This window comes from Xenopus laevis, chromosome 6L, assembly GCF_017654675.1.
Source record: "Xenopus laevis strain J_2021 chromosome 6L, Xenopus_laevis_v10.1, whole genome shotgun sequence".
NCBI lineage: Eukaryota > Metazoa > Chordata > Amphibia > Anura > Pipidae > Xenopus > Xenopus laevis.
The window spans coordinates 114,002,632-114,012,707 of NC_054381.1; the positions used below are offsets into that span (position 1 = coordinate 114,002,632).

At 43.0% G+C, this 10,076-nt stretch overlaps 1 protein-coding gene across 5 annotated transcripts in view; it reads right to left on the minus strand.

Moving 5' to 3' along the window:
• Positions 1-6,339, minus strand: part of emilin2.L (elastin microfibril interfacer 2 L homeolog) — a 55,573-nt gene extending 49,234 nt beyond the window's left edge. For 3 of the 5 annotated variants that reach the window (XM_041565505.1, XM_018266603.2, XM_018266602.2), the window contains exons 1-2: positions 5,930-6,339; positions 1,188-1,310 (exon numbers count right to left, since the gene is read on the minus strand). In XM_041565505.1, coding sequence (XP_041421439.1) covers positions 1,188-1,310; positions 5,930-6,069 — 263 coding nt within the window. In that variant the 5' untranslated portion in view covers positions 6,070-6,339. 5 annotated transcript variants of the gene reach the window in all.
• Between the last annotated feature and the right edge of the window lie 3,737 nt (positions 6,340-10,076).

Genomic DNA, 10,076 nt, shown 5'->3' on the forward strand with positions numbered 1-10,076 from the left:
AACAAGCTGGTGCTCTCCCACTGGGTTTTAGAAGAACACCCAAGGCCTCAGTTAAAATGTGTTAAGGCTGTAGTTTAATGTTAGGCATTATCAATGCAAGATGACTGGGGCTTCACACAAAGGACACTGCCATGCTGGGCAAGACATCTGTCGGTGGGAGCTGGACAGTACAGCTGTAGCTGAGCTCAATGGTAAGCTGAAATTTCCATGCAAATTGCCATAATCTTTCCTATGGGATTTGTTCTTAGACATCAAAAAGAGAGATGGAGCTTTGGTCATAGTTTGTGATCTCCTTGTGCTAAATATATTACTTATAAATATAGTTATATGCTCAATTTCTCCAGCAAATGTGACAAATAATCTCCATGGATTTAGGTAGAGGGTCGCCTGCTAAAAACCTCATGGTTTAAACCAAGTCTATTTGGATTGGTCTTTGCATTTACCTGTCTCTGAGAAGGTACAAAAAGTCTTAACAGTTTGCATTATACAACTCTTGTTTCAATATGACATATATTTGGCTTGCAGAGGACCTAGGTAATTTCTCCCCCCATGGGGATGTGTGTGCGGACCCCTGATGCAGCAGCCCCAGTGGGTCTGGACCCCCCAAGCCAACGCTGTCTGACTTCCCCCCACTGATGGTTACTCTTCTGGTACTTTGTATCATGTATATATTTCCTTGTGCTAGGGCAAATTGGATAAATGGTTAAATGTCTAAAATGTCCTACTGTGTTTTCTGGGAATTATTTTTATGACACTCCCACTGCTCAGTTATAACACAGACACTAACCAGATCATTGCATACAGGGCTCCGGCAAAGTTAACATTTTTAAAAGGTAATTTTTAGTTCAAATTCAAATCCTGAAAAGGGCCATGAATATGTTGAAAGACACTGTCCTGTTTTTCCCCTGCTGGGATAGACAATTGTCAGCCCTCCTGCTGTTGTGGAATGGAAGCAGCAAATTAAAGAGCAATAAGGAATGCAGTCCCTATATTAGCCTGACAAGCATGATGCAGACTCACCATTCTCCTTACAGGACAGGACAGGACAGGACAGATCACTGTATTATTTTACAATCTACATGGGACTTACAGTGAAAATTAATATTTATCCAATTAGTACTGACTATCAAGTCATTTCCAGGCTTGGCAGCTTCACTTCCCCACCCAGTGATTCCTTTTGTACTTACACCATTGTTGGCTGACAGTGGATCTGATTCCAGGCGCATCTGTACTGAGGCTGAATAAAGCTCTCCGTCCCATCGATGACCGTGCAGCTGACATTCTTATTCACAATGTAGGCGCACCAGTTCCTGCAGAGAGCAATTTCAATTAGCTGCATGTTTAATGGCACACAATGGAGATGAAGCCATGTTAATAATGCAAGAACCCCAGCCTCAAAAAAGGGGACCCTTTAAAGAAGGGTAAAAAATCTTTTGCCTTTGTATAGACTCACACAGGCAGGGCCACATAAAAGCCATGATTTCAAGTGTGCTGGTACCTCTCTCTAGTGCGTAATTACACCCCTGCCAAATACATTTGCACAGATAGGGATCACGCCAACAAATCAGGCAGTTTCAATGCATTTGTATATTTATCTTTCATCCAAACAAATGTCAGTCTTTCCATTTCCATTTCACACTTGTGTGGCCAGAATGCCATTTATACATGATATCACTGATGATAGCAATAGCATAAAAAATGAAGTTTAGCTCTGAAAAACTATACATCCTGGCACCTCTACCCTTGTACTTTTTTGCCTGACTCAAAATGATCAGGTTTTATAAAGAAGCATATTTCCCCTTTAAGGGCAGGGGCACACGGGCAGATTTGGGGAGCTAATCGCCTCTTCTGCGGGGCGACAATCTCCCCAAACTGCCTTCCACCTGCTAAAATGAAAAATCGCCTGCCCCAATGCACTCGCGGCGATTCGATTTCCAAAGTCGCCCAAAATTTCCTCACGAGGCAACTTCGGAAATCAAAGTGCCGTGAGTGCCATTGTGCTGACGTTTTCTCATTATAGCAAGTGGAAGGCAGTTCGGGGAGATCGACGCCCCGCAGAAGAGGCGATTAGTCCCCAGGCGACTAAATCTCACCGAATCTGCCCATGTGCCCCTGCCCTTAGGGTCAGGGCACACGCTCAGATTTGGGGAGATTAGTCACCCATTGACAATCTCCTCTTCTTCGGGGCGACTAATCTCCTGGAACTGCCTCCCGCCGGCTAGAATGTAAATCGGCGGCGGGATGGCACTCTAAGTGCTTCGTTTTCCGAAGTCGTCTGAAGTTTCCTCATGAAGCAACTTTGGGCAACTTCGGAACATGAAGCGCTCCGAGTGCCATCCTGCCGGCGATTTAAATTCTAGTCGGCGGGAGGCAGTTCGGGGAGATAAGTTGCCCCGAAGAAGAGGAGATTTGTTGCCAGGAGACTAATCTCCCCCAATCTGAGCGTGTGCCCTGACCCTTTTAGTTGATACAATGGGAAGTGCAGAAAGTGTGACTGTGTTTCAGCGGCAGGGACAGACTGGAACTATTTTTAAGCCTTTTAATTTGGTTCATTAACTCTGAAACCCCCTTTTAGGGCTTGTACACATGCAGCGCCTTCTGACAGCAGTAGCGGAGGAAACGGGGATCAAGTAACAGAACAAACGGACTCCCTCTGTGAAAGCCAATAATCTCCTGCAACTGCTCAGCAATAGGCTCAGCGTTTGCTCAGACACCATTTAGGTGTTTAACTATGGATAATCCCAAAGATAAGGGCTTTAAAATAAACTGCACTCATAGAAAGCATCTGATATTGTCACTCAGCTGCAGGCTCTTAAAGGGGTTGTTCACCTTTAAATAAACTTTTAGTATGATGTAGAGAGTGATATTCTGAGACAATTGGTTTTAATTTTTTATTATTTGTGTTTTTTGAGTTATTTAGCTTTTTATTCAGCAGCTCTCCGGATTTGCCGTTTTAGCAATCTGGTTGCTAGGGCCCAATTTGACCTAGCAACCATTCGTTGATTTGAGACTGGAATATGAATAGGAGAGGCCGGAATAGAAAGACAAGTAATAAAAAGCAGCAATAACAATAAATGTGTAGCCTTACAGAACATTTGTTTTTTAGATGAGGTCATTGACCCCCTTTTGAAAGTAGGAAAGAGTTAGAAGAAGAAGGCAAATCATTAAAAAACTATAAAAAAATAAATAATAAAGGCCAATTGAAAAGTTGTTTAGAATAACATACTAAAGGAGAACCACCCCTTTAACAGGGGAATTCGAAGCAGAGGCATCAATTTGCCCTATGTCATTAGCATGATAATGATCCAGTTATGCGTTCCTTACAAAAGCTGAATTCAGTGAAAATGCATAATTTTGGAGTTCCTCCCCTAAATCCACTCTGTGTGTGAGCTGACAGGCTGAAGTGTCAGTATATTCAATTTGGAAGGGAGCAGATCAGGATTTTTTTCCCCACCTGCTTTTCTAAGAATGAAAAAACACCTAGTGCACCCCTAGCCTAAAATTATTTTCATTGTTTGCTATGAGGCAAGTCACACGGATTACAAGTTGGTCCTCACTGGATACAATAATCCATTGCTTACCTGCCACTGAAATATCCAGTTGGATATAAATATATGGAATATGTCAAAATGTTAAAATCTTGGCACATTTAGGGCTCTTACAGACGAGCGTTTTTGTCTGCGCTCCCCTGCATTCCGGTTTGATGCATTCAGCCGCAGGGGAGCGCAGGAGTAGATGCACTGAATTCTTTTCAATGTGGCTGTACTCACACAGACGCATGCAAATGCTGAACGCAGGTAAAATGCAATATGCTGCATCCCAACGTTCGTCTACTCCTGCACTTCCCTGCTGCTGAACGCATGAAACCTGAACACAGGTAAAATCGCTCGTCTGTAAGAGTCCTTAGGCTGGAGCAAGGTTCGGGTGCAGTACTTGGCCATTCCAGTCTGTACAAATCATGTGACCTGACAAATAGTTATGTAATTGGTGCCTAATAATACAATCAGGGCAGATAACAGCCTTGTGATTAGCAAAGTGTCTTAACTACTTCAGCTCCTGTCATTCCTTGTTGCTATAAAAGAGCAAACCCACCATTATTGTCTCTTTAAAGACAAATACTATATGCTAATAGGAACACGGAAACACCTGGAAGCCTCCTGCCATCATAAATTCCACCACCAACTCCAACATACCTAGGGCTGCAGCGCTGACCACTCCTATACAAAATAAAGAGCTGAAAGAGTTATTATTAAGCACTTTATCTTGTGCATTAACCTTACCCGTGCTGTGTGGTCTTTTGCTAAGTAAACCCACACAATAACTGTATTGTATCCACAGTTTGTCCCTTTGCCTCGTTATCCCTACAAACAACTGTATTGGGCAAGTCAACCCCAAAATAAAAAGTTGCCTAATAAAAGAAAACTGAATTCTAAGCAACATTCCAATTTACATTAATATATGTATTTTAATTAGTGTTTTAAAAGTTATTCGTAAAAACATTTGCTATTGAAAGCAGCATTTGCTGAACTCCTGGTTGTTACTTTTTAAACTATGTTGCAAAAGTCTTAGTTCCCCAGTAAAGACAGGTCTGTTAATCAGCTGCTTTGTCTTACATTGTATCAACAGTCTGAGCCACCAGGGCAGAGAATAGAAAGGGACAAACACTGCTTTCAATAGCAATACATATGCAAATAACTTCAAAACCATTGAAAATTTGTAATGGATGTATATTGCAAAGTTGCTTCAAATTATTTTTTCTTTTATTGGGCACATTTTTATTTTGGGGTTGACTTGCCCTTTAAGTCTAAGTAAAATTGTGCAAGGAAATGAATAGGAACACATTTGCTTTCGGGACCCACCCATAAGAGAATGCCTCAATGTGAGGAAAAGTCTGAGCTGAGAAAATCACAATGATACATCGCTCTCATAAATTAGCTCCTGGGAAAGTAATGGGATTATTAAAGGAGATGTAAACTCTCTCTCTCTCAAAAAAAAAGTAAGGTTATTTGTAAATACTAGTGCTATTGACAGCTTTTTGTTCCTTTATGTTCAGTGTAGCAGAAGCCAGCTGATCTGTGAAGCCCATGCAGGGATAACTTTTCCTACATTGTTTCAAAAGTCAGAACTGCCAGGGTAGGGAATAGAAAAAGGACAGGCTGTCACTTATATTTACAAAATAACTGCAAAACCATTGAACATTTGTAATGAATGTATAAATCTATTTATGAAAGATGCTTAGAATTGTATTTTCTTTCATAAGAGGCGAAAAGACTGAATTGAAGGTGGAAAGCATCAGCTGTAAGTGCTCGCTTGCACTAATGTAATGTTATCTGCTCTGTCGGACGAATACAGTTAACTGGGGTCCTCCAGCATCAACTCAATTCTCCAAAATTATTTATATATATATATATATATATATATATATTTATAAAAAGATAAGTATACAGCAGCACTCGCTCAGTAATAGCGGTAAAAATTCATGTATGGTGCACAGCCATTGAACAACAGCCTTAAGGCAGATAGACGCTGCAAATCGGGGAGATTAGTCGCCCGGCGACAAATCTCCTCTTCTTCAGGGCAACTAATCTCCCCGAACTGCCTCCCCGCCGGCTAGAATGAAAATCGCCGGGGGATGGCACCCGGACCTTTTCGTTTTCCAAAGTCGCCAAAAGTTTCCTCGTGAGGCAACTTCGGGTGACTTTGGAAAACTAAGTGCTTCGAGTGCCATCCTGCTGGTGATTTTCATTCTAGCCGGCAGTAAGGCAGTTTGGGGAGGTGAGCTGCCCCAAAGAAGAGGATATTTGTCGCCAGCGATTCATCCCCCTGAATTGCAGCATGTGTTTCTGACCTTAAAGGGGAAATTGAGTGATTTATAAAGTACAGCTCAGCCCATAATACATACATATATATGATTGTTAGTGCTACCTACTTGCCCTTCTGGCCGGGACGCTGATAGGAGAGATGTGGTGTGGCCCCGCTCATCAGGATACATACACACAGCAGCGCCAAGAGAAGAAGCCAGGAACGAGGAGCAGCCCCGCCAGACTGCAGAGCGCGGAACGGGATCATCTCTCACTATTGCACGTAACTCTCTCCAGACCAAACAGAAAGTCCCACTATGAAAAATGTATAGTGTCCAAGGAAAAAGAAGCAGTGAGTGGGTTAGAGAATAAATACTGTCAGTTGCAGAGTGGTACAGCCCCAGGCTAAGAGTCAGTGTTCAGGGCATGTGAGGTGCCTGTGATCAGTTAGAGAGTTCCTCCCTATGTCCAGAAATCCCACTCTATCTCTGTAAGAGCTCTGTGCTCTGCTTCAGCCCCTTTCCACTCCTCCTCCTCCTCTTCCTCCTCCCCCGAGTCCTGCATGAGGTCACTAGAGCCAGATCAGCTGCCAGACTTGGGCACAACCATTGCTGAAGGGAGACTCCTGCACCCACTGCAGTTCATAGCCAGAGATTGGGGGGCCCCTCACATTTAGAGGACTAATAAAGTACACGCTGCCTGGCAGAATTATACCTCCCAACAAATAAAAAAGAAATAGAATGGGTGAAATCATTATCACGGTGAAAGTTTTGGAGTCATGTTCAGTTTGTGCCCACACATCTCCAAATATAATGTTCATTTTATCAAAAATCACCCTTTGCCATTTTTGGAATGAACAAAGTGCAACAGTAGACAAAGTGGCCCCCACCATTTTATGACATATTGTGGACCTAAGCATTCCATCACACACTGGCATCTGCATTTGAGGTGGCTACAGAAAAGGCCAATGAACACTCCATTAACCCCAGACTTGCCAGTAATATCACTTCAGAAATGACCAATGAGAACTCCATTAACCCCAGACTTGCCAGAAAGATCAATGCAGAAATGACCAATGAGAACTCCTTTAACCCCAAACTTGCCAGTAAGATCACTTCAGAAGTGACCAATGAACACTCCATTAACCCCAGACTTGCCAGAAAGATCACTGCAGAAGTGACCAATGAACACTCCATTAACCCCAGACATGCCAAAAAGATCACTGCAGAAATGGTCAATGAGAATGCCATTAACCCCAGACTTGCCAGTAAGATCACTGCAGAAATGGTCAATGAGAACTCCATTAACCCCAGACTTGCCAGTAAGATCACTGCAGAAATGGTCAATGAGAACTCCATTAACCCCAGACTTGCCAGTAAGATCACTGCAGAAATGGTCAATGCGAACTCCATTAACCCCAGACTTGCCAGTAAGATCACTGCAGAAATGGCCAATGAGAACGCCATTAACCCCAGACTTGCCAGTAAGATCACTGCAGAAATGGCCAATGAGAACTCCATTAACTCCAAACTTGCCAGTAAGATCACTGCATTAATGAATAGATTGAAAGCATTACCTCACTCAAGTAGAATACTACAAACGCTGTCCAACACTGCTTGTCTCTCTCTGCCTTATGTCTGCCTGACTGAAACAGTTAAAAAAAAAATCAAAGATGGCAGAGTATGCTATAGTGGAGGGGGGGGGCTTATTTACATGACACTCATGCACTGATATACCCAAATGGTAGCACTATAGTGGGGGCAGGAGATGGGGTGTGGAGTTTCTACTTGGTAGGAAAACTTCTGGCAGGCTTTACTGAGAGCAGAGGTGTGTTCCAAAGAGCGAGCTTGGGGAAAATATGGAAAAGTGCTGTTAACCCAGAATTAAAGTGCACTAAAATGTATGTTTACGTGTGAACATCATCCAACACTGGATTCCCAAACATCTTAACTCCACTTTCAGCTGTTACCTAAATACGTTTGTTTTTTTATATACATTTGTGTCAACATTTTTAGTGAACAAAACTACTGACCCGGACAGGGCTGGATTTTGGCTGTGGGTGCCCAAAGTCTTTTGCCTTTCCTTCTCCTTTAAAGTCATAGCACATTGGTCCCACAATAACTTCCCCTTCCCATTAGTTGGAATTACCGTTATAAAACACTTTGCATGCAGAGATCATGGGTATATGCCTAAAAATGAGGAAGGAGGTATTTTTAAGCATTTTTATGGGAATTGTTGCATGTAATGTTTTAAATGTGGCAATTCCAACAAATGTGAAGCAGTGGGGACACATGTGTCTGCGCCTTTAAGGCTGTGCTACAGAGTCAAGCAGTGGTAAGAGCCAAGGGATAATGGAATAGGAATTTTTACCCAGCAAGGGGGATGGGGAGGTAAGAATGGGTCAGGTCCCTCATACACAGTGTATATAGTGAATGACAAACATTGCTCTGCTAAGGAATCTAAATTGATAGGGTTTACTAGTTCCCAATGGATATGTCATGCAAACATAAAGCACTATGTAGTAGTAGCATAATATATCACTGAGAAATGGAATGAGCATTGCCTGCTGCTTCACATGCAGTTACTCTCATTGGATAACAGCGCTGTGGCCCTAAAACTGTACAACTCCTCGCAACCCCCGGCAGCCTCTGTAGATCTCAGGAGCTGAGGGAAAGTGTTCAGGTCATCCCACACGGGGTTTTTTATTTCTTTTTAGGGCTTTAAAAACGTAAGAGTTCTTGAATGTACTGTAAATGACATATAATTTAAGATTTCAGGCTATTACATATTATATTTTGATATATCTCCTTGAGAGGAGCCTTCAGATATGGCACTTATTATAGTATTCCTGATTTGATGTGGGAACCTGACAGCATGCATGCTTCCTTTAAGCCATCTGTTGTTTAATGCTATGGTATGCATTGCAAAAGGCGTGGGAATGCTTGGATTGGAATTATTTCCCCATCACATAAGGGATGTCGTTTCTCATGTCATGCACTGGTGTAGAGCCCCTTACATTTCTCTGCTGTAGGTAATGACTGTCTGTATCATTAGCAGAATTAGTTATGCACCGTGTTGTCATTGCTATTGCTTACTGTCTGTAGGAGAATCATGGTGACTGGCCTTGAATAGCAAGTTGAACAATTTTTAGCTCCCAGCCCATATGTTAAGAGTCAATGTACTGAGTGATTAATATAATTTTGTAACATTACTGTGATAAATTTTCGACCCGCACCCGACCCTAACCCAGGACTATAGGACCCGCACCTAATCCGGCCCGCCGCCAAGTATCATTTTATATATCCGCAGCTACGACTCTGATGTCATGAAGGGGGCAGGGAGGGGCAGGTGCGCGTCTAAAAATATATGCCGCCTTACGTGGGCACGTTTAGGTCGTGGGCATAAGGCCGACAAGGGCAGCAGGAATCGATTGGCCCAAACCCACCTACATACCAAATAGTTTGTTTGGCCCGAACACACCCAACCCACCCATAATCCATTCATATCCTACAAACTCCTCATAATCCCAACCCCCCCATGTGACCTGTATTCCCACCTTGGAGTCTCCTGAGGCCCCCCTGCTAGAATATCACCAGTACCCCGTGATGGCAGATCTGACTGTTGTCCAGTATTTTACTAGCAGCTTTGCACTGCTGCTTTGCCATTAAGATCAGAGTGTTTAGCAGGGGCCAAGGGTAGGGTTGCCACCTGGCTGGTATTTATACCAGCCTGGCCGGTAAAAATTATGGTTGATCCCAATGTTATTAATAGGGAAAAAAGATAAACATATAGGAAGGCCGGTATTTTTTTCCAGAAAAGGTGGCAACCCTAGCCAAGGGTCTGTGGAGAAATGTGGGCCATCGAGTATACCTGGAATTACACAGCTCACAGCTCAAAACCATAAGAAAGCTGGGCTCTAGGACTTGACTTTAATTTTAATGTTCGTCTTACTAAAACATGTTTAAAATTGTATATGTTTGAGTTCTTTCAGTTAAGTTTTGGAGCACAGAGCCATTTGTTAACAGTGGTTTAGTTCCCTTGCTGCGGGCCCGTGCACCCAAGCAAACTTTACACAAAGAAACACCTGGCTACTTATTAGGTACAACAGCATAAAATATCACAGCATTTAAACTCTTTACATTGGGCCTAGTCCGGCAAGTGTTACCACATTGAAAAGTGGGTGCTCTGTGAAGTCGGAGTGCTTTGCGCACGACCAAGCATATGCGCCCTCGGCAGCGCACCATTGCGCACGGGTACGCACGCGCGTTCTCGGTT